The sequence below is a fragment of the Lonchura striata genome, chromosome Z (genome assembly GCF_046129695.1).
Source record: "Lonchura striata isolate bLonStr1 chromosome Z, bLonStr1.mat, whole genome shotgun sequence".
In the NCBI taxonomy this organism is placed as follows: Eukaryota; Metazoa; Chordata; class Aves; order Passeriformes; family Estrildidae; genus Lonchura; species Lonchura striata.
In genome coordinates this window covers 38,582,972-38,608,386 of record NC_134642.1, presented here as the reverse complement: position 1 = coordinate 38,608,386, position 25,415 = coordinate 38,582,972, and the positions used below count along the sequence as shown (strand labels likewise).

General features: G+C 40.9%; 1 protein-coding gene across 1 annotated transcript in view; it reads right to left on the bottom strand.

The window, feature by feature from the left end:
• Nucleotides 1-9,175: 9,175 nt before the first annotated feature.
• Nucleotides 9,176-25,415, bottom strand: part of ADAMTS12 (ADAM metallopeptidase with thrombospondin type 1 motif 12) — a 142,226-nt gene continuing 125,986 nt past the window's right edge. Inside the window, exons 19-23 of the mRNA XM_077790462.1 lie at nucleotides 22,903-24,051; nucleotides 18,141-18,293; nucleotides 15,517-15,690; nucleotides 12,019-12,172; nucleotides 9,176-9,381 (exon numbers count right to left, since the gene is read on the bottom strand). Coding sequence (XP_077646588.1) covers nucleotides 9,176-9,381; nucleotides 12,019-12,172; nucleotides 15,517-15,690; nucleotides 18,141-18,293; nucleotides 22,903-24,051 — 1,836 coding nt within the window. The remainder of the gene's footprint in view (nucleotides 9,382-12,018; nucleotides 12,173-15,516; nucleotides 15,691-18,140; nucleotides 18,294-22,902; nucleotides 24,052-25,415) is intronic.

Sequence of the window (25,415 nt, the reverse complement as noted above, 5' to 3'; positions counted from 1 at the left end):
GAGCAGAAAGAAACCTGCTGCCCTTGTAGCTCTAATTGACAGTGGGTTTGGCACACCATATCCTGCATTTCTTCATCTCAGTGGCAGCTCTAATTCAAGAGGGATAGGTGTCATGGGCTGTTACAGAGGACAGACAATGTTCTTCCTTCAGGGATTTATTTTATTGCTTTCACTATGAAAAGTCTTCAGGCTCAAGCACCTAAGAGCCCGATTCATGCATGGACAAATAGTGGGAGTCAGTCAGACTCTTTAAATCTGTCTGGAGACTCTTGGTAACTGTGAAGCCAATTCAGCACCAGCTTTTCACTGCTGTTGGCTATTAAAATACATCCAGGGAAACCAACAGCTTTCAGCTCTGAGCTCAGCAGATTTCCTGTATGAAACCAGCATAATATATCTGACCACCAGAAGATAAATAGCTTTTCTGGATAACACTTTCTTCCTCAGTGGATTGATTATATATTTAAACAAAAATCCCATGCAGATCATCTGTGGTCAAGACATTATGCTGTTTGTGCTGTCATAATTGTCACTGTATGCTGGAAAACTCTGCCAAGAGGAAAGACAGCAAAGGGCCCCCTTCAGCATCCTGCACAAAACAGCAATGAAGGCGCTCACTCATGCAAATGTGATCCAAGGATGTGCCAGCTAGTAGACAAACGACCCAATAGAGTTTCTGGCCTGTGAAGAGCACTGACCAACACCCCCCAAAAGGAACATTTAATTTCAGAAATATTGGAAAATATCAGTTTTGACATTGTTCATGATTACTCACAAAACCTGAATTAATGCAAAAAAGGTTCCAAACACTACAATACTCTACTTCTCAGAAACAAAACTTTCTAGCATACTTCCCATTTACACAGACACATTCTTTATCAAGGGTAAGGGGGACTGTATTGGATGGAAAATTTCAACTCAAGTTTTGGTTACCTTTCTGCAGTTTCAGACCCAATAAAGGTCATGGCCATGTCAATCCCAGCACCAGAATAACAGCTTCCTGAACAAAGTTTCAAATGTATTAGTTTTTTACCTCCTCCCATGATCATTGCAACAGCAGTTAGTGAGCCCTGATGTGTTGCTCAATTGATTTGTTGAGCTTGGCAGAGAATGTTTTTGTGTTCCCCATCTTGCTACTCTTTGGGATACCATGAGTCCAACAAGGCATGAAATGCATATTTCCAATTTGAAGGGTGACGACAGGTCAGGCGGATTGATGCTGGGTCTGAGTGGGTATTGGAAAGGCAGAGGAGCAGCAGATCCAAAGCCACAGCACCCTCGCACAAGCCAGCACTGTCTCCTCCCAGCAGGGTCCTCACTAAATCGGGTTACCCTGGTCAGTCAGACCACCCTTGTGGGCGGGTAGAGGGTGCCAGGAAGCTTCAGCCAAAATATGAAGTTTGCTGACCATGTAACAACAGTAATTACCACGACACATTCTTTCTCCCATTAACTACAGCAGGATCTGGCAGCTGCAACATCCCCTCTGCCTCCTTGCCTAAACACAAACTTGGAAGAGAGGCATGAACAGAAATGAGGTGACCTGGGAGCAACAGGGAGCTGTCAGATTTCAGGTGACACACAGGGAACACTTGACAAGAGGGACGTCTGCTGAAAGCAAACTCCTGCCTCATGCTGGAGCCTGTGGGTGCTCATGGCCTCCCCTCAGTTCAGAGGTAAAGGAAAACTTCACCTTTACAGGGCTGTGAAGCTGAGATCAGCTGGGCTCAACAGGTCATCAATGGGCAGGAGAGTGAAATCAGTCACTTCCACATCCACAGCTGCTAGGGAATAAAAAAAATCTCACTTGTCTTCCAGTGCGTGTGGCACTCCAGTGACTTGCAATAACTACCATGAAGGCTGGGACTAGCGACAGAGTAACATAGAAAAGAACTTGCAAAAAACCACCATTCATTAGCTTTCAGATAGGCATTGCAGCACGGGACAGTAATTTTATCAGCCAGCACTGTTTGTTATGAGTCTGATTCATGCTCCCATTCATTATAACCTGACAATATATTTACTTCCTGAGCCAAACAAAAAGGAAATATACTTCCAAATGAACACAGTCGTAATTAAATGTCAAGCTTATTTAGTTCAGCTATTGTATGAAACAGATAACAGATATAGGAGAATAAACAGGAAACACAGTATCTCCATGACTGCCATCTGTATAAATAAGCATGAGGGGAGTTTGAAAGTTCACTGCACTTCTGTTCACAGTGAGTCCTGAAGGGCTTGCAATAAAACATTCCCTCTCTGATAGTTCATTGATCAGCTTCTCTCACCCTGGAGTTTTCCGTATGGCTGCTTCCCATTAATGCCACATTTACAATCACTCAAGTACGCCGGTGTTGCAAATGGGAGCTTCCCTTACCACCAGCCCCAGAGTAAACTGCAGCGACCTGCCCAGACTGGTGGGTGAGAGGCTGCACATGGCCCGGCCATGGCACTCACAGCCCAGAGAGCCAAACGTGTCCTGGGCTGCATCCAGAGCCCCTGTGGGCAGCAGGGGAGGGAGGGGATTCTGCCCCTCTGCTCTGCTCTGCTGAGACCCACCTGGAGCACTGCATCCAGCCCTGGGCTCCCAGCACGGGAGGGACAGGGACCTGCTGGAGCAAGCCCTGAGGAGGTCACCAAGATGATCAGAAGGCTGTTGAGGAAAGGCTGAGAAAGCTGGGGTTGTTCAGGCTGGAAAAGAAAAGGATTTGGGGTGGCCTAATTCTGGCCTTCCAGTACCTGCAGGGAGCCAAGAAGAGTAATGGAGAGAGATTGTAAAAGAATCTAGTGACAGGACAAGGGGGAATGGCTTCAAACTGATAAAAGGTAGGTTTAGATTAGATATTAGGAAGAAATTCTTCCCTGTGAGGGTGGTGAGGCCCTGGCACAGGTTGCCCAGAGAAGCTGTGGGTACCCCATCCCTGAAAGTATTCAAGGCCAGGCTACATGGGACTTTAAGCAACCTGGTCTAATGGAAGTTGTCCCTGGCCATAGCAGGGTGTTGAAACTAGATCATCTCTAGGGTTTCTTCCAACCCAAACCATCCTGTGATTCTACAATTCATTATCTGATGTCTCAGATCTCAGTTGAAGACACTGAATCACTGAATTCAGACTATCTCACCTGCTTTTAACATGACAGAGTGGTAACTCCAGAGACACAGCAAAAGACTGCCTTTGAAAACATCTGGTCTCACCAGGAAAATATTTTCCTCTGTCCCTAATCTTTAACTTTGATCTAGCAAATGATAACTTGATGACTCATAATGGTAACAGTGAATTAAGAGAAGCCTTCAAGAACCTTAGTATTTTCTTTTTTATTAGTTTGTGATACCAAGTTGGCATCGAGTGATGCCCAGGTCATTTAGCAGCTCCTTGGTTTCCAGACACTCCTTTAAAGACCCTGACAGAGCTTACAGACTATGGTTGGCCACTCTGAAGGTCCTGTGGTTATTTCTCATTCCCTGGGTATTACTGCTGTAACCACTGCATCTGTAGGAAAAACTTGTAGTCCTTGGTTGACAAATCCCAGGTTTTGTTCCTGTGAGTGTACTGGAGGTATCTGTATCTGTTCACTAAGAGAAAAGGGGACATTGTGATCAGTCAGAAATAAGAAATAAGAAATTAAATAGAAATAGAAATAAGTAGCATCCTCATGTGAGCTCCCCATATTCTACTGATGGAATAAGAGCTAGGGAGGTTGCAGTGCTGGGCAGCAGCAATAAACTGTGTTTCTTATTAATCGCCATTCTAAAACACGGTCAGATCAGCCAATTCAAGGAAGACAGAGGTGTCTGGTACCAACTCCTCTTCTCCAGGGAACATCAGAATACATAAATACAAGGACAAGAATTGAATATCCTCTGAATACAACAACAGGACATTCAGCAGGGCTGAACTTTCTCCCTCTTAAGTCTGCAACGTTTTGTATTTCTGTATCTACAAAACTAAACTAACAGTTCTGCTGCATCAGGTACCTCTGTCTTGAACGCCCCACCTGAAATCCCCTTTTCTTACCTTATCCTATCACCATGCTGGTTTAATTTTGAGCTGATGCTGGCAGCCAACATGCAGTTCCTTTGGTGGGTGCTTGTGGCAGGATGTCTACACCCCCCTGCCCCTTTACCACAGAGAGCTGGTGCATAGAGAGGTAGCCTGGCCTGAAAGACTCGGCAAGGGGGCAACTGGCGCCAAAAGGGCTCAGTCCTCAGCTAAGAATGAACATTTTAGTTTGGAGAGCTGATGTAGGAAGAGATAAAAGAAATATTCTTGACTAAGAGACTCAGTTTTACAAACTATGAAAGACACACAACTTATCACAGAGGCAGAAACCTTGTACACACACACACTGAAAGTGTAAGAGACCTCTCCCTGGAGTCTGGACACAAGTTCCATGGTTACTTCCCTAGGGATTGAGGGAAAGGATCCCGATGTGTGCTCCACCAACAAAGGGATGGTAAGATACACTGAATCCTAATTTGTATTGTAACATTTAATTAAAGGTACCTTTAACCTCACGCTGTATTTACCGACTAGGAGTCTCTTTCTGTCCTTATTCCTGTGTAGTATTTAGTATTGTAACATTTAATTAAAGGTACCTTTAACCTCACACTGTATTTACCGACTAGGAGTCTCTTTCTGTCCTTATTCCTGTGTAGTATTTAGTTTGGTTTAAGTCTTATTATGTCTGTTAGTTTTATGTCTATTAAATAAAGAATCAATAGACTGAATAAGCCATTGTTAAAGAACTCACAAATGAGAGTGGTTTTGTGGTGCTGGCCATCTCAATAAAGGTACTGCCTGCTGCCAGAGGCCTAGTCAAAAGGCAAGGACTTAACTAAACCCCCACTTCCATTTGTAACAGTGCTGCTTGGCCAGGTCCAGGGGGTGCTGCAAGCTGTGCCAGGCAGTGCAGAAACAACAGGACCTGCTTGTCAGGCTGTGCTGAGCACTTGGTCATCCAGGAATGTGTGCTGGACTTGGCAAAGCAGAGGGAGCTTCCACTCACTCCTCAGATCAGTCCAACCCTCTCCCTTAGAGCACCTGCGAGGGTGCTGTCCCTGTGGGCTGGACTTTCTAAAGTAAAAAGGAGCAACTTCCCGCAACTTCACAGGGTGTTGTGAGGCTGAGCCCATGCATGGATGCATAGGGTGGAGTCTGGGGACAGAGTGAGAATTGATGGTGCTCTCTGCCAGAGCCTAACTTTGCTCCTTGGCAGCATGTTAAGGATCAGGGCTGGACTGATCAAGTTTCTGGGCATAAGCACCAGCAGGACTGGCAAAACTTGAGTGTTGGGAAGATTCGGGGTGTGGGGCAAGGGGCATGCTAATATTATATACATCTCTTCAACAGACACGACAGACGCTCTCACTTGCTGCCAACAAATTAAGACATATCTGCTTAAGAAGTGGTAAGATTTCCTCTATTTCATAGGAAATAATGAATCCTTTTACTGTATATTTTTACTTAGCAGCATGCCCTATTCTACTTTTTTCCCCTCAGCCATTTTAATTATCTTTTTTATGCTGGAGTATCAAGCACCAAAACAATTCAGTGATGGGGACTCCCGGCATATAAAATATATTTTTAAAGCTTTTGTTTTTTCCTGGAAATTCCATTGTATCAATCTTCTCGTACTGCAAACATAAAATACCAGAGACATCAAACATATGCAATGCCATTTATTGAAACTTGAAACAAATGTCATCATAGTTTGCTTTTTAAACTTTGAAATGTTAGAACAAGCTGTGAAAGTGAAAAATATACATTTTTTCCTGAGCAATCTGTTGAAGCTGATGTGTCTTGGGCTAATATGATAATATAATGACAATACACCTCTGCCCTTAGTATTCAGTTCAGTTTTGAGACTAATGACCATCTGGGTTCAGATCATAAATCCACCTTTACTTAAGAACAGTTGCATTGTAACAGCAGTGGCACTGCTCTTTTAAAATGGTTCCTGTTGTCACTATAGTTTCCCTAAAGTTTTAAGCTGAGAAACAGTAATGACTACATTTCCCTGGGTAGAATGATTATTCTGACTAATATCCATAATATAATTTATTCACTTCTTATTAATTTCAAATGAAATAACAGCTCCCTGAAGAAAACAATGAAGGCAGAAATGGTTTAACTCCATACTAGCCCTAAGGAGCACTGGAAAGGACAACTCCTGCAGGCATTTTTCTGTAACCTACACCACATCCACTCAGTCAGCTCCTTTCTCATTAGCCCAAATACATGGTGGCCTCCTTCTGCTGACGTCTGTGAATAAAATGTTATGCAGATATCCCTATGCACAGATTACTTTGACCAGGAACTTTGTCCCGTCCAAATCCTATAGAATGCTTCTGGGAATGTGTGGAGCACCTGCACTACCCACCAATCCAGGTTGTTTGGCTGTCAGGGAACTACTCTACGCCACACAGCTTGAGCCCAAGCCTTGCCCAAATCCTTCCTGAATCAGGCATGACACCTCTGCTCCTGCACATGATTCAGTACTTCTGTGTCCAGAGGAGTAAGAACTGCCCAGAATTCTATTGCTCAAAGGGTCCCCAGAAGGAGAGAAGCAAACTTGAAACTTAAAAAGCATAATGTCTGGCATTGACCAGCAATACCATGGACATATATTATTGTAAGAATGTGTGCATGTACACACATGCACCATTGCAAGTCATCCCCATATCTGTTAACCTAGCACCACACTTTTAACAGTGGATTTTGTTTTATCAGCACCTAAAACTGGCATTATATTGCCATCAAAGAGGTTAATAAATCTAACCTTATCATGCTGCATATTTTGAACTCCCAGAGACTTCAAGTGAAGAAGCAAGTCCTTAGTCAAAGGACACAAACCTTTGAAAAATGACAATTTGACTCATGGCCATCATTAAGTTAATACATTATAGCCAGGCTGAAATACTTCTATTAACTTTCATAAAGGTCTGTCTAGAAAAAAAGCTACTGCTAGTCTTAGATCTGTAACCACAGTGACACTTAAGATTCATGACCATGTGTCTCACTGTATACTGCATAAAATGTTGCATTTCCCTGTACTATAACCTGAAATTGTAAGGTAAGTAGGGTGCAAATCTGAGATTTTGGAAAAAGCCAGAAGAACTAAGGTGTCCAAATTCTACAGAATTCCAAAGGAATCTAAATGTCTGCTCTTGTCCAGCTCTTTTCAAAATGTCCAGCTCTGTTCCAAAGATCTGGTCTTGGTTTCCTGAAGCTTGTTGTAACATGTTCTTCACTAGAAAAACAGGAATGCTATTTGACTAGTGGTGCTGTTATGCCTGAGGCCAGAGGTATGCAGATACTCTTATGGGCCTCAGATTCCTGTCCCAGGAGCCCTCAGTTCCACAATCATTATGGATTTACACTGTAGGAGATGTCTGCTGTGAGTGAGGTGGCAGAGTGCTTCTGTGAATGTGCACTTACGCTCTACTGGGAGATACTGGATGACAAGATAGCTCTACCACTGAACATCTGTGTGAATTACAGTGTTTCCAGATGCCAGTTGGCCTTTATGCTGATGGTGTAAAATTGATTTCAAAATGTAGTATGGGTAATTTCCAGCTAAAATGCCTGCATGCCACACTTGAAGCTGCAGGAAAGGTTTAAGTCTGTCAAGTTGAATTTCAACACACAGGTTAACATGCTGTTAGCAAAATTGTTTTGTTGGGCCAGCTCATTGCTTCTTCCTTTCTTTTTCATTTGTCAAAATCCAGAAAGATTTCAGTTTTTAAATGCAAAAGACTCAACTTCCAATTGTACTTACCTACATTAGCTTACACTTAACTCTTTTGCTTTCTCACTATGTGATTCCTTTACTCTTTGTGCTGTAAAGAGTGGAAATCAATAAAGTGAAGGTTCCTGGTTCCTCTGTTCAGCAGCTGTAACACTCTTGAACTAAATATAGCTGACCACTAACATAAAACTGGTGGAAGTTGGAAGTCAAGAGAGAGAGAACACCACTTTTTCCAAAGGGTAAGTTCTGAGGTTAAATTTTTGCTGTAGAACAAGCTGGTACAACCTTTATGCTGTATCAGTTTCCTGACAGCTTTTTATGTCCTGCTGACATGCATCATTTGTGTTGAATACCTGCAGTTATAGAGACTGGCCATAGTCTTTAGCTGGTTGCCTCATCTAATTTCAAATGGCCTTTGATAGTTAATTAAAAATTTTTCTTTATACTGAAATTGTTCATCTGTTCTATCAGATGGAATGTATAAAACTGTCTGAAAGATTTTGCTGGTTTTTCCCCTAAATGTGTAAAAAATACAGACAGATAAGGCACTTAGGAGAGTGGTTTAGTGGTAGACTTGGCACTGCTGGGTTAGAGGTTGGAATTGTTGATCTTAAAGGTCTTTTCCAACCTATGACTACTAAGGTGGTAGATGCAAACGACTTGGCTTTTTTAATTTACCAAGAAATGCTGCTTAAAACATATTTGGGAACTTAATATCCCACATTTTCTGGGCTTTTCAGGCTACAGCAAGACATTTGTAGCAGAAGAAAATTGTCAAGAACAGGTTATGGCTGAGGTAGCCCTTAGAGATTCAGTCAAGTACTAAGCAAAAATTTTTCTCCTGAAAAAAACCAAAGTTCCAATTCATCCTGCCTATCATAAGCATAAGATATTACAAAACTCTGTTTTTAAGTTTACTAACTGAGTAATGAATTAAGAGAAACACTGCCACTTCACCTTGATTCCTAAAAAAGAAAGGCAAGAGAGCATGAAGAAAACTGGCCCATGGCACAGGTACATGTCTGTTGCCCCAAGGACCACCTTCACTAAGCGCTCTTGAGTAATCAGTGCTGGTGTTTCAGGTGGGTTTTGGAAAAGAGATGGAAGAACAAGTTAAACATTAATTACAAAAAATCAGAAAATTCTTGCAAGCCTGTTTCTAGTGTCTATGTATGCCTAAGTAGTACTAGCTGCTGGTACATTGAAAATTATGTTATAAATTTTGGATTACAGAGAAAAAATGGAAATAGTAAATTATGACTGATAACCCTAGGTGATGTGCTTTCCCAGTTTTGATCACAGATTTCCATTTATGCTGGATGGTTCAGAAAAAAATAAGGAACATAAGACATGTAAACAGAAGCTCTATTCAAGGAAACAAGAAAAAAAAAAACAGCTAGTGCCAAGCTGTTTGGTTGTTATTTTCTTAGTTTTGAGGTGGTTTTCTTCTAGATTTAGTGTAATTTTTTTGTTTGAAGGCTCGCTGGTCCCCATGTCTTGCTTTGTTCCGAATTCGGGGCTGACTACACGTGAAGCAGCACTGAGTCTGTATTGATGGCAGCAAGCACTTGCCAATACCTTTCAGCCTCTGGCAGAAGTGAACTGACAGCTGGTCCTTGCTGCAGGGCAGCCCTGTAGTGAAGAAGATGACAAGAATTAGCTGTATTTTGCTGGCACACTCCCTGTATTTCTAGAATTTTGAACTGCTTCATGCCAGATGGTGATGTCTGTTAAGGATCTTATTTATGGTGGCTTTCTCTCCCCTTGTATTATGGGTCAGATTGACCTCCCACTGAAATTCTAGGATTTTTTATTGAACACATGACCTTCTGTTCTGGAAAACACAGCACTCATGACTGTTCAGGGGGACTTTACTTTTGTGGTAGACACAGCTGATCTGTGTTTTCCACTCTGACTTTTCTGCTGATAAGAACTGCTAGAGAAAACCTGGCAACAATTTATTTGAATTTGGTACTCTTGCATTCTTGTAACTGCCCCTAAGACGAGTAGCATGGCAGGGTGCTGCACAGTCAGCCAGGGCAGGCAGGAGAGCACAGACAATGGACATAAAACTGCATGTTCAGCTTGGCTATGCTTTAATTGCTACAGCATCAGAACATGGCAGGGACTGACTGCTGCTGTCTGTACCATGCTAATAGGTCTGTAGTAGCTCTAATGAACTGAGATGGGCCAGATTTTAGCCAGATATTAGAAACTGGAGTTCCTCAGCTGCAAGAAGACAAGGTGTGCAAAAGAAGGAAGATGGTACATTAGCAGGGCTATTCTCCAGCAAATCTCTCAACACTGCAATGGGGGAAACTCAGTGAAAACTTGTATAAAGGTAGTTTAAAGCAGATGAAAGCATTTCTTTTTTTCACACCAGGCTGTGACAGAAAGTCTGCTCTCAGGATATCCATCCCCCAGTGCTAGAAGTTAGGGATGGGAAGCAAAGCAAAGCTTCCATAATCCAGGAAGACATGGTTAGGGACATGTTTTGCCAGTTAAGACACTCATAAGTGTATGGGCCCAGATGGGACTCACCCCAGAGTAATGAGGAAACTGGTGAGAGAACTTGCCAAATCACTCTCAATCACCTACCAGCAATCTTGGCTAACTGGAGAATTTCCAGCTGTCTGGAAATTAGCAAACGTAATTTCCACCTACAGGAGAGTCAGAAGGATGATCCAGGGGACTACAGGTTTGTACAGCTACCTGAAAGGAGGCTGTAGTGAGGTGATGGTCAGCCTATCTTGCCACACCTACAGTGAGAAGACAAGAGGAAATGGCCTCAAGCTGAGACAATGTTTAGAAAACATTTTTTCATTTAGGGTGGTCAGGCATTGAACAGGCTGCTCAGGGAGGTGGTGGAGTCACCATTCCTGGAGGTGCTTAAGAGGCATCTGGATCTGACACTGGGTGATGTGTTTTAGTGGTTCAGGGGTTGCAGTGGCACTGCTGGGTGGATGGTTGGACGGGATAGTCTTGAGGGTCTCTGGACGATTCCATGATTCTGTGAACTTGCTGCCACAGGAGAGGGTGGAAGCAGACAGCACCAAAAAGAGTTGCAACGTATTAATGAAAGTTTAAATAAAAAGGCACTACATGTAAAAGTTTTAATAGTCCTAATGTACATCAGTTGGAAATACTGGAGGACTATCATGGAAATGAATCTCAGGAAAGCAACGAACATCCTGTATTCCTGCTAAGTAGCATTTTTTAATGCTGTTGTTGGAGCCATAAGGGTGGGCTGCATAGACTAGTGCTTACCCAGTAGGGCAATTATTATGTTTCATGGGCCACTTGAGCTTATATTCACAGAAGTAACTATTACTAATATGTGTAGGCAGTATTTATCTGAGTTTGTCTTTCTGAACAGGAGAGGGACAGGAAATGAGCAGACCAATCCACCCCAGGGCAAAACACATGCTAAAATTATTTGAACTGCAGCAGGAGTGATGCATCACTCTAAAGAGCATGTCACATCTGCACTGCCCTCCAGATTCAAACCATTGTCTCACTGTCAAATTAGACCCTTAGCACTGACTAATAGGGAAGATCATCCTCCAAAAGACTTATGAAAGTTATTCTAGAAGGGCTGTGAGATGTTGCTGTTCTTATCTGAGGGTACTTCCTGGATACAGCAGTACATGGACTGCTCATAAAGATGTTATTCCTTCTGTAAGCTTCCCCCTTCCCCGATGCCTCTTTTTTTTTTGGCTAGTAACCATGTACACAGCTGGGCTCCTGGGCCTTTGAAGGACAGAGGACACCCTGACTCACAAGAGCACTTCTCTCAAAATCCTCCTGATTTTGGACAGTCCCACCCTGTGGGCCACTGCGTTTTTTTCAGTGTCTGTAAGAATTTGTTTGCACTCCCTGTCCAGAATTTACAGCTTTCACAGAGGGATCTATCTTAAGAAATGGCATCTGTTTGGACTCTGTGTCCTTCCACAGTCCTGACTGCACCCTGAGTTACCTAAAACAGGCCAATACAAGCAGCCCTACTAATTTAGTTGTGTCATCATAAATTAGGGATGATGCATGCTCAGGGACTGCACTCCTCATCATGGCAACACAAGGCCAGAAGTGCTGGAAGAGACAACAGTGTGGTTCTGCCAACAGAGCAACTGAGCAGTAGCAGGTCAGGGTGACCTGTAATTACTGAGCCCACACTACTCAAAAGAAGTTGATAGACTGAGTCAGATCCCAGTTTTTGCAGAATCTCAGCAGAAATGGAGAAAACTGTTTCATGCATGTGTATTACTCTACCTGTATTTTTCCTGCACTCTTGCAGATGGCATTTCTGATATTTTGTGGGCTTGGCTTTATCCACACACATACTGTCATCTTCAGTTTCATTGGTTTCTGTATTCATGCATTTCACAACCCTTTGCTGAATGCCCCCTCCACAAGAAACAGCACACTGAAAGAGTAATTTTAACAATACATAATTTTTTTTACATGGAAATTTTGTAAAATGGCACTATTTGAGCTGTGATGTGACAATAAACTAATACTGCCATGTGATCCAGAAGCAATGGCATTACAGTACTCTGTGTAGTATGCTCCATCCAGACACCTCCATGCTGCATTTTGGCCAGATTTGGCAGGATATAATACCAGGTAAAAAAAAAGTATAAATACAGCATCTTGGAATGTGCAAACAGGGGAAGAGGACTGTTTTCTACAGAGGAAAAAGATGATTTGCAATGCCAGTCCTACAATATAAGAGACTCGTAAACCAAATTCATACCAATTAGGATGGTTTTTGCTTCCTGTGTTTTCTGACTATCTAAGTTAAACACAAATAAACAATTACAATGTTAGGTCTATACATGACCAGGTAAAGATTTAAAAAAAAAGCCCAATAAGGTTTTGTTTCTTTCCTGTATTTTAAACGGGTGGTTACCCTTTCTTTAGGACAACAAAGGAATTGCCAGCTGCTTGTTCTGGCTGCACACAGAAGGCCACTTTTAAAACACTTTTAAAATATCTTCCTGCACCATTCTGTAAATGTACTTAATTCTTGTGACTTCTGAGAGCATCTGAGAATCTCAATTAGTTTTAAATTTTTTCTCTCTACAGATAAATAGTGCCAGCAGATAAAGATAAAGAATTCAGCAGCTAGAGAATGTCAGCTAATGAAGTACAAGAGATGAAGACATCAATATGGGATTAATAAATAAGTAAAATAGTTGCTATAATGTTTGGTATTGTTACTTATTTTATGTGCTTCACTTCCATATTTAAGTGTTACACTGACTCTACATTACCTTATAGTCATGTCCCATCTAATGGCTTTGTGTCAAAACCAACTCATTGAATTTTCTGTGTTAAATAAGACTCCAATGTTTCCTGATTTGTGGCTCCTGCTTTTAGCATTCCTTCAATAATCCATTATGCTCTGAGGAGTACTTGTAAGGTATGCAATGTTTATTAAGGAAACGGAAGGGAAAGGTTTCTTTTATCATATTTATTTTATTCATATTTTTCTACTGCTACACATAAATATGTATAGCAACAGATAAATATGTATAGCAGATACTGGAAAGTTCCCCAAAGATACACCTCACATTTATCAAAAAGATTTCTAGGTACTAAGTAGGAGGCTATTGGTCAAAATTCAGAATTTCTCTTTGTGTGGGCAAGTGTAGTATTCCCCAAAGTTGTTTTGAGGATCACCTGATCCCTTCCAACAGTCGAAAATTGCAAATGTGAAGAGGAAGAATGTTAATGGTAAAATTCCTTTGTCCTTAGACAAGATAAAAGATGCCAGACTTCCAATGACATCTAATACAGCAACAGAAAATAGAAGCTACAATATCTGTTACCTGAAGGAACAGACACAGGCTGGCTATGAAATATTCAATAACATTTTTGGAAGTTCTTCTCTTGCAGCTTCAGCTGTGCATAAAGAAGTGTACTTGCCACAGGGGTTGAGGTTCAGAGACAAGTGGACAATATGACCAAATATGGTCAACTCATGACAAAATATGAAACAGAAATAAACTGAATCCTACCGGGCTCCAGGCCTGGTGAATCCACTGTGTGCAAGGCTGCCTGTTACAGGATGCAATGGCATCAGGTCTCTTGGTCCAGTCACAGTGCCCTTCCCGTGGGCAGGAGACGTGCCGCTCCTGCTGGCCACCACCACACGTCCTTGAACACTGGCAAGAGATGGGCACAGTCAGAGGTGGGAGAGGATCAGAAACCAGAATCAGACCACAAAGATGGCTGGACATGTTAATTTAGAAATGTGGGGCCACAGATAGCAAGACCAGGCTCACAGGACCATGGGTCTAGAAAGATGAACAGGCTAGCCTGTACATCAAGTCCTGAAGTCCAGATATGAAGAAAAACTCTGCACTGGGACACTTATTCCTCCATGTGCTTGGGAAGGAGACTGAGAAGAAGCTAATACACAGGGAAAAGCTTCTCCTGGCACATACTACTGGAAGGACTACAGGGCAGAGTAGAAGTGGCTACACAGAACAGGCAACAGAGAACTGCTCATCAACATCACCAACACCAGCAGCATCTCTAATAAGACAGTAGAAGTCATATATCAGCAGGATTAATCTGTGACATTGACTGAAGACACAACAAGTTCATAAGATGCAGCATCTCATTTTTATGAGCTGGTTTGGGACACTAAAAATTCAATCCATACAACAGTTGAACTCTTTGGCATTAAAAGCATCATACAAAGTAGTGACCCAAGTTATTTTTAAAATATTCTTCTGTCCACATTCTAAAATTACTTATTCACTGATTTTTTTTTTTACTATTTTTTCACTAAGTCTGTAGTAGAGAAATGCTTGAAATACATAAAGTATTTCATACTTTGATATTAAGTAAGGTATAAAATATACTTTGAATAATGCATTGTTACTGTCTTACAAGGAATTGCATCCCTATGGACAGAACAATATATCTGACATCTGATAAATGAACCTCTTCAATCCATTTCTATCCAGTGTCCTTAGTATGAGGACATCTTCCAGGGTTGGACTAGTGTTTTTATAAAGTATTTTAAGCTGCAAACAGATGTAATCATTCCATTATTTCTATTTTTCCTCCCCCTGCTAACTGTTCTGACAGCACACCCTGGCCTCCTCCAGGTGTGATTTATTAGTGCCCCATAAAGGAAATGTGATCACCTCCCTTAAAAGCCCAAAGCATTAGGTCCACATGGCTGCAAACATTGTGACACTTTCTACAGCACTGCTTTCAGTAGGGTTAAATTCTAAAATATAATCAGACCACATGTTTTAGCCGACATAAATATGTGCCTGGATGCCTCTAAGTTTATTGGTACAGATTTATATTATAAAGGGACCCAAAAGTCAGATTTATCTTATGTCTGGTCTAAGCTCCATAAAATTTCAGTCCAAAAGTGTATAAATTTGCCATAATGAGAAGGCAACATTAAAACAGCAGCAAAAAGGATTCATCTAAATGAAACACATTTACTGATCCAATAAGGGTAGCTACAACAAATTTTCTTCCAGGTCATCTGCTTCTCTCTTTCATGAAATTTAGGACATGGAAATTTAGAGATCCAGCTGTAAATCACACTCAATCCTAAGAATGATTCTGTGAAGCCTTATGAACACCTGTTGTAATTTTTGCTGTAGCCATGCAAAAGAACTCACCAGCTGTGTGTCGTCCTTGGAACTCAATTTTACCTCACAGCATGGGATCCAACAGCTGCTGTTACCTGAAAGGAAACTGCTGACTCACAAAGCCTCTTTCAAAGAACAGTACCTCACTCCAGGGCTCCACACGCCACTGCAAGCAAGGCTCTGTGTTACAGCTAGTGTTGAGCTGTGGTTTATAGCCGAGTAACTGGCAGTGGAAAGGCCTGAGGAGCCGCTTTTCCCCAGCATCAATGCAGTGAACGTCTCGGGTCTTGAAGCCTCCGCTGCAGTTCACAGAGCACTGTACACAAAACAGAGAGGGGCACATCTCCACATGATGAGCCCCACTGAAGGGCTGTACCTTCCCCAGGCAAAGAACAGGAGTACAGCCTACGCTTTGGGCATCCTGAACAGTAGGAATTTCCAGTTTACTGTAACACCAATCTGTTGCGAGGCTTAAACACTGTGGCTTTTCCCGCAGCAGCCTGGAACATGCCATGTAAGTACTTCCCCCACTAAACTGCTATGGCCGTTAATAATATGGATAAATATTCAATTGGCAAGTCTTGCCAGCTATTTCCAAATAATGTCATAGTGGAAGAGTCATAATGCAATAAATACAAAAATGGATTCTGTATGCAGGAAAATTGTCAGTTCCTTAGTTGCTTCAGAGAGAGGAAGGCAGTGAGTAGCAGTTCCCACCCTCATCTTCCTCCCATGCACCTCCAAGGCACCAGGAGAATTCATACCCCAAGAGCAGCCTCAGTTTGAGAAGGTGGGAGGGAAGAGAGAGGCATTCTGAGACTCACTCACAGCCTGTGAAATCACTGCCCAGCTTAGAGCTCTGCTGAGGAGCTAAGTGAACCCTTCCAGTCTCCTTTTTCTAGCCAGAGCTTCTTCCAAGCCTCATGCAGCATACCAAGTCCTGTCTCCAGGCACCAAAATTTAGGACCTTTCCTGCTCTTGAGGAAGAACTGAATTTGCTACCCCAGGGATAAGGAAAAAATTCACGTTTTGTCTTTAAGCAGAATTAAAGCAAATTCCAGCTGCACCACTGAAAGCTCCTCAAATCACCTTTCACCTTTACCACTATGATGCAATAGCAACAGATGCTATTTTCCTTTGCATAAATAAGCATCCTTTAGTTGAGCAAGGAATCTGAATGTAATACCTCCCCTATGGGATGAAGAATGTATGGAAAGGAAATCCTTGCTCTTGTCCACAAGACAGGTTTTTGTCTCTCTGGATAGAGACAGTGGACAGAAGTGACTCTGTAAGAAACTGAGTACAACAGTCTCAAGATATATGCAAATTATATCTAAGATTTAGTCTGAAGCACCTTTCTTTTACGGGAGGGGAAGAATTAAATCAGAGTAGAAAACAGAAAAAGCTCTACTGCACTAGCAGGGAAGCCAGACATCTTTCTGTGACAACATGTCTTCAAAATGTTTAAAATGAGTAACCAAAAACAATTGCCACTTGTAAAGCAAGCAAAATTTAACCTTTTTTAATACATGAAACTGTAATTAAGTTAGTACAATTCACTTGATGGAAAAAATCACAGGTAACACAAATCTGATAGGAGAAGCATCTTGCCTCAAACGTGTTTCATAACTGGTTTGACATTCAAAAAATTTGCTTCCTATTATATTTCATCCTTAAACCTGATTGCCTGCTATTTTTTGTGACATAACCATCATTCACTTGTTGCAAGAGCAATGACATTTATGAAGAAAAAGTGAAAGTGAAATTGCCCACTGCAGCTGGGAGGGCAGGATGTCTATGTATCTCTTAAAATTAATTTCAAAGGCTTAAATGTAGTTATGTAAAGCCTTGGCCTTTCCCGAACTTTCTAAAGAGGCATGTAATTCCTGTTCAAATCAATTTTATGTCTAAGAGCTCAATAATAACACAGGTTTTTTAACTATAACCTTTTATTTATATCAATCTGCCCTCTAGCCCAATGGCAACAACAACAACATTGTCCACCAAAATGATCTATATTGGAAAAATTTGAGACACCTATCTTTTTCCTTATTAAATAAACAATATTTTAAACAGAATTTTGTAGTTTATCTCCTTTTAGTCTTGAAAAATCACCCGTGGTTTGAAACTCAATTTTCAGACTGCATGAAGACAAAATGTAATTAGCTTCAAGAAGTCACCTAAGTCCTTCCAGGTGTTCTTCACACAGCTTAAAATATCAAAATGGGACTCAAGCACAATTCTTTGGGCTCTACTTAGCACCCCTGGACACTCTTCTGTCCCTTTAATAGGCTATGGGTATGAAACTAGGACCAAACAGAATCCTACACATAGCAGACTTCAAGGTTATGTGAATGGGGAATAAACCATTTCAAGAGACAGTACATGGTGACAACTCCCTTTCCCAAATTCCCAATGCTCCTTAAAATTAGGATATATCCCTGGAGGCAGAGATTAAAAAGATGCCACAAGCAACTACGTACAGGTTTGCCCCGTCAGCTCCATAGAACACAAGCAGTGAGTCCTGCTTGCTCTAGATGCAAGAGTTAATGAGCACAACCCACCACAGGAAGAACAAAATTCACAGCAGATGTGTTTCCAGATATAACTTGGTCAGGAAATTAGTAAATTAGTGCTGAATGGTCAACTGGGAATCATTCATGCATTCACTGAGTAAATAATTGTTTTAAAAATGAAATATTTAGAGTTTCATACCCACTGAAATTTGCAAGCTTACTGTTCATACACAGCTTTGAATGAAGTTACCTTGCTCCAATTTCCTGTTTTCCAGCTAGCACATGGGCGGAGATAACATCTCCTTGCAGAATCAGGCTTTTTCATGTTCTGACAGTGAGATATATTCCTGCTGCTGCACTCCACATGTCTCCAGAAAGCCCCCATTCCACAGGTTGTAGAGCACTGCACAAGGACAAGAGGAAAGCCCAGGGGCAAGCTCAACATTAGTACATAATTCTGGAAACAATCCTGGAACCTAAATATAAATATCTAGAGCCCTTTTAGATGACATATGTTATTGGAGATACCTGAAAGAAGATTTTAAATTCACCCATATTTTACTTAATATTCTGAATGAGGGCTTTCTTTGGTTTCTTAAGACAATACCAATCCTGATTTATACCATGCACTTCTTTTCTTTGGCAAACTCCTGCTTACCAAGACATTCTAAATCTGTACCAGCTGTTCCTGTTTTCTTCTACTATCTTTGGCGATCCAAAGTAAAATGGAATTGCAAGCAATCTTCACCATGTTCCCTCTCTACCTCTAATACTGCTGATAAAAGAGTCAGATAATTGAGTGCATGATGCTGAAAATCTTAAATATGTGAGAATCTTAAGAAAATTGTACAGGAAAATGTTTATCTAAATCAGGAAGTGGCTGAGCGTTTTCAGCATCTGTGAGGATTTTTGTGTCTCTTTCGAGGAAAGAGAATATTAATTATTCCAAGCCATATCCCAAGAGTGCAAACTCCTCACAAAAAACTCCAAACACTGTCATTGTATTCTGAAGCAGGAGGGGTTGAAAAGTGGTTGGAGACACCCATTAACCTTTTTCTGCCTTAAAAAGGGTGGGTCAGTGACCTATACATGTAGAGCCAAACTGAACACACACTAAGCAGCCTGTAGCTGGCATGAGAAACAGCCATAATATTGGATTAGACTTAATCCAAGCAAAATAATGAAAAGAGCAAATGCTGTTGTCTGGTTTGAACTCCCTGTATGGCAGTGGGAAAGTTAAATACAGAATGCTGAATAAGTGTCCTTGGAAAAATAAGGAAACTTAAGCTGAAGCTAAGGCAGGAAAAAAAGTCAACACTGGAGATGTTTGATCCCATGGCAATTCCCAGGATGTGTGTCCAAGTGGCCACAAAGGTCCTATTAAAGGAAACTGCATACCACTGCTCTATTTTGCCTAGTGACACACCTATCCAAGGCAACTTTTCTGACTGAGAGGAGAGACTGCCCTTGTCTTGCTTTCTGATGGCTTGATGCCTTCCCCAGCTTTGCCACACCAGTGTGACAACACCAAGACTTCACTAAAGGGATGCTTAAGTCTTTGACTGAAGCCCCTTTCTGAGCACACCTGAGAAGAGTAAAGGTGACTCCATGGATGATGCTGGACAGATCATACGGAGAAAGATTTATGTTCTTGTCTGAGGAAGGTGAAACACCAGGATTTTTTCAAACCCTGTTGTGTGGAGGCACAGGGTCAAGAGAGGAAGGCATGATACCTCAAATGGTTTCAGAATAAAGCCTTAGCTTTCTTGGCTGTCATTTGATGCTCAGTAAGTTTCTGAAGACATACTGCTTTTCCTTTTGTCATTTGGGAACCAAAATTTCCTCTTGGCACAGTAAATGTTGGGCACAGAGGGACAAAGTGCAGGCGACTTTACATGACCAACAGAAGAATGAAATGACCAATATTAGAGTGAAATGATCTCGTGGTAATGGAGTATCTTTGCTACACAGAAAGCTCTTAGAAAGAGAAGTGACAGCCCAGAATAGCCTAGAAAGTAGTAGGAAAGAAGTAAAATTTACAGGCAAGCACTGGTGGAAATGGGCACTGTTTTTGCCCTACTCAAATTAGTGCTCTCCCTTGAGGGGACAAGTGCCAGCCCTCTTATGGGACATGCCACACCTTTCCACCTCAGTGACTATCACTGCTCTTGGCACTATTTATTTACTAGTATGGACATCTCCTACAGAGTAAAGCAATGTCAAAATATTGACAGCTACTAAAAGAGAAAGAGCACAGCAAGATATTCATCAGGGTAGGTGCAGTGGTCTTGAACTACCAATGCCTTGGAGAGATGTCATGTAGAAACAGATTCAAAGTTTTACTAAGGATGGGCAAACAGAGCAAAAATAAAGTCAGAAAACTATAGATTGAAAATTATTTAAAAGTAATGAACAAAAAGAAAAGGTTCTGTGAATGTCAGACTCAAGGTGTGTATGTGAAATAGATAACTTTTATTTAATGCAAATGAGAATAGTGACTTTATTAATAGACCCATGGAATGGTTGTAATTGGAAAGGACCTTTGCTCAAGTAGGGCCACCTAGAGGCAATTTCCTAGAACCATGTCCAGACAGCTTCAAGAGTATCTCCAATGATAGAGACTCCATAAATTCTCTTTTTCATCACTTCTTCAAATTTGAAAAATGAAGTTCAATGTGCCACACTTCCCATAAAATTTATTTTAACAAGAAACAACAGCTTGCATGAGAGTAGCAAAAGACTACTAAATTATTAAAGAATAACAAAGTTAGATGCATTAAGATCTTCAAATTGACTCATCAGTTCTGTGAAACCAAATGTATTAACTTTATATTTATTCAAGTGTTTATTCAATAATCTTTGAACTGTTGAAAATCAATTTTTATAATAGATTGGAGAAGTCCCAGAGGATTAGATAAGACTATCTTCCAATTTATCACTAGGAAAATAAAAAATCCTATCTGTGGTCTAATGGAATGCTTCACCCAAGCACACTCCACAAGATAAAAACCAAATTATTAAACAATCAAGACCAAAATGGCAAATATTAACAAAGATGATAATGCAATCAAAAGGCCCATATGGACCCATCTAGAAGAAATAATTCAATTGAGTCTAATAACTTTTTCTGACAGGGGAACATGGCTTAATGAAAATAAGGAGCTGGCTGCTGTGATGCATTTTTACATGATCCTGCAAAGCATTTTCAAAGCACATATAAATACAGTTTAGGTGAAATAATTAAAAGGTTAGTGTTCAACTAACTGAAAAATTGTAATAAACTGGTTCTCACTTATTCAATGTCAAAATGAACAGACATTTCAAATATGGTTCTACAGGGCTCCAAAGCCAGGCTCTCTTCAGCAATTTCATTAACTAACTGAATGAGGAAAGACAACATGCATTTAAGGCATTTGAAGATGATGACAAGCTTGGAGAGTAGGCAGGAATGTTGAAATCTGAATTAAATGACATCTCACCACAATGAAAACTGTAAGAAAGCAGCAGCCTGAAATAAAAAAATGGATATAAAATACTACATTTAGGGAAAACTTTTTATGTATACACAAACACACACACACACACACACACACACACACACACACACACACACACAAACATATATATCTTCACACACACAAACACATAGCTCCGAAATGCAACTGAGAACTTCTGCAGATTTAGAAATACTGTAATAGGGATCCAGCATTTACAATGAACCACAAATTGAATATATCAAAGCAAGATGGTTACAAAACAAGACAAATCTAATTTCTGCATTCACAAAGAGGTTAATACATAAAATGGTAATATTGAGTTGATTTTATATGTCATGTGTCCACTGGGACCACAATGAACATCATTGACAAAAAATATGTGATGAAACTGAAGCAAGATCAGACAAGAAAAATGAAATTCTCAGATATTTAGAGAACACAAGGAGAATCTCAAAAGAATTTAGATGTCAGACCCCAAAAGAGTTATTAAGAAGATAATTTTCCTCCACAGTCTTCACATAAGAAAAGAGAATCCTCATTTTCAGTATAGAAGATGTTTGTAATGTATAAGGAAAATATTTCAAGGTGAACAATAAATGAGTAGAACAGTAGCATCTCTGATTCATTTAATCTCTGACACGCCTTTGCTCAGGCTGTGGGGGCTTGGGGCCACAACCATTCTCCTGATCTTCTCTTTTAGGATCTTGCACTCAAGCAGACCTAAAAGCAGGTCTTCTCTTATAGGGATATGTGCAGGAGGGAATGATTCACCTATCCCATTAGAACATGGGAAGCTAAGGCCATTCTAAGCTGGCCACAGGAACACACAAGATGAAAGCTCAAATTGCCATCAGTACATGTCCTGAACAAGTGCTGATGCACTGAGGACAAAGCAGGGATCTTACCCACTGTCTGCATCCAACACCATCTCAGGGATCTATATATGCCTCCAGTGACATGAGATACACTTAGTAATCTCATGCTGTCCTTTTTGGCCCTGAATTTCTGCATTTCTGTGATTGTGAATCATTCCCAGCAGACCCAAGAGCCAACAGGTGCACAGAAACAGAACGTGGATAGCATTCTCCATCAGTACTGAGACAGAGGCAGATCAGCACTAGGAAGTTTCCAGATCTGACCCTCTTTAGCCTGGAAAAAAGGCCACCAAAAATGAGATGATTAGTTCAGACACCAAGAGCTCTCAGTTCCAGGTGAGTTCAAGAATAGAAAATCCATTAGCATAAAAGGAACTCTGTTTACAGAAAAATAAAACTTTACAGTTGGAAGGGTATTAAATATAAGTTGGTAAATTATGGCCAAGCCCCATGATGACTATATTCATTCTCTGTAAGCAAGCTAATCTTAGGTATTCCAAGTTACCTTTTTTCTTGTGGTTTTTCATATGTACAATACTGATTTCAGATAATTGTGACAAACTAAGAAACTCCATTTCCTGAGCAGTGTTTCAGACTGCTGTTCACATTCACCGCTTCTTATGAGCAAAAAATAACTTACCTCACTCCAGTTGCCTACTATCCAGTAGGCATCACTGGGCAAACTATTGGATGTTATTATGTGGTTGCTGTCTGTGACATTCATTAAAACACCCTCAGACGCTGCATTTTGGTTGTTCAGAGTATGCTTGGGAGCTGAGGATTGTGTGCTAGTGGTTATGGTGTCAGGCAGCTTTATTTCTTCTCTGCTGTCAGTCTGGTCTCCTGGTGCATGACCAAGCTCTGTAGGCATTTCTGTAACCAGTGCTTGTGGGGTTGTTACTTCTACAACAGGCACATCAACTTGCAGACTGACATAGTTTGCTGCTGTTGGAAATGCCAGCTCTTGTTCTGCTCTGCTTACAGGATTGAGCACAGAAAAGTCTCGCTGATGAGATGCCAATGGGGTCTGAGAAGTCATACTCTCACTCTGAGTGACAGGAGAACCAGTGCCCAAGGTTGTGCTTCTGGTCCTGATTTCAGGATTGAGTTCTGTGCTGTAAAAGAGATCAACTGTTTTCTTGCTGACTCCAAATGGCCCATCAGTGTTGTCAGATTCCTCAGTTAAGTAATCATAGCTGGAAGTTATTTCTGGATTACTGGTAGAAGAGGAAACAGGAGTGTCCTCACTTATTTGCATCTCATTCTCTGCAGTAAAAATTGGCTCATTTTTAGAAGTGTTTTCAGCATGCCTTATATTTTCAGTACTTAAGCTGTTATGAAAAGGCCATGAAGTGCTATTTTGATATGAGCTATTTTCAGTAGAAACCATTGGGTAATTGTAAACATCACTTGATTCAGCAAAATTACTTTGTACTGTCCTGTTGGCTGCTCCCTCTTTTCTTGAGACATTGACCAAACCAGAGGACGTAGACAAACAGGGAGTTACGCTTTCATGCTTGGGTATTTTTGTTGTAGTTTGGAACCTGGGGTTTGGTCTGGGTGTTCTGTGAGGAAGACTCCACTCAGGATTGGCAGTTGTTTTTCTGATTATGATCTTGCCTCTTCTGGGTGCCTGTGGGGGAATCAGAAATCTTCCAGCAGAAGGGCATTGCTGAAGACCACATAGGGCTTTAGAGTTTGGTCTCTTGGAACTATCACATGGCTCATCATTATTTTTGGCACAAGTGACATTACGAGTCCTTATTCCACCACCACAAGTGACTGTGCACTGCAAATGAAACAGAATTAATATATTTCTCCTGCACAGAAGTATCAGATGATGTTTGTTTATAACAAAGAAACATCATGACAAAAAAATCAATTACAATGCTTTTCCTGAAGAACAAGCTTCTCATTCTAGAGATGTTCCACTACCATGGAGTTATTTCCAAATTTTTTGACAGTAAATGTCACCTCGGGAAAATAGTGAGAAAAAAATTACATGATAAAGACAAAATATTAAAGTAATATGATAGAATTTGACTTCTTCATTGACTCACAAAGTTATTTAGTCAATACCTTTTCCACCAGATTGAACCTGGAATTGAACACGCACCTGACGGGCTCAGTGCTGCTCACAGTGCTATAAACCTGCTGTGGTGATCCACGCAGCTCACAGGCCCTTGCTGACTTTATGAAATTGATTTTTCATTCAGTCACTAGTACAAGCATGAACTGCTGCCAGAGCTACTAGCATGTCTGTTCTCAATTAGAGACTACCAAAACTATTTAGCCAACCTGGCTTCTATTTAAGTGAGAGCACTGCTGTGTATAGAGTGCTGGCAGCTAAGGAGACCCAGCTTTTCTGTGATGTTTTTCATCCTCAGGCCCACAGGTACAGCCATGCCTTCAGCAGCTATCCTGCAACTAAGGATCTTACAAAATCACACTTCTCTGGTTGGAGATACTAAGGCTGGATGACTGGTTGAGTAGGAGTGGAGATGTTACAAAAAAATCTACTGGCAGAATTCTTCTTAGGAAGCAGGGAAGCCTAACCAGGTGCTCAACATGAAGTGATAAACTCTCCTTTTGCCAGGACTTTATTGCCCCTGGCACATTTAACTCATTTTAGAGCTAGTCTGGATCACAGGGCAGTAGAAACACCAGTGACTTTGTGTTGCTGGAGCACACTGTTGTTCACAGCTGTAAAATAACATCAGCTCTACAACAACAGGAGCAGGAAAGCAACCAGTGTTGCTTCACAGTAGACAGGTTCATCAGCTCCTGTCATTTTTGCAGGTGAAATACTTGTCCTACACTCACTCTCCAGTTTCTGAAGGTGTAAAAATGCATTTTTGTCAGTAAGTTGTAAATGTAATCCAACAGTACATGAGCACAAGCAGTGTGCCATTCCTATATAATTGTACTGCTAGTCATGTAAATTCAATCTATTTTTTCACAGGAATTTAAAGCATGGGGGTTACTCAATTAACAAAACAAACAACATTCTGTGAGGATGGTTTGTGAGCATAACCAATCCAATACAGTCACAAGATCTTTTAGTACAGTATGTGACTTTGTTCTCATAGCAGTGAGTCTAATAAAAACGCAGACTGAGGAGAAAGATGAGAATGGAGTTTTCAAAAAAGAAGG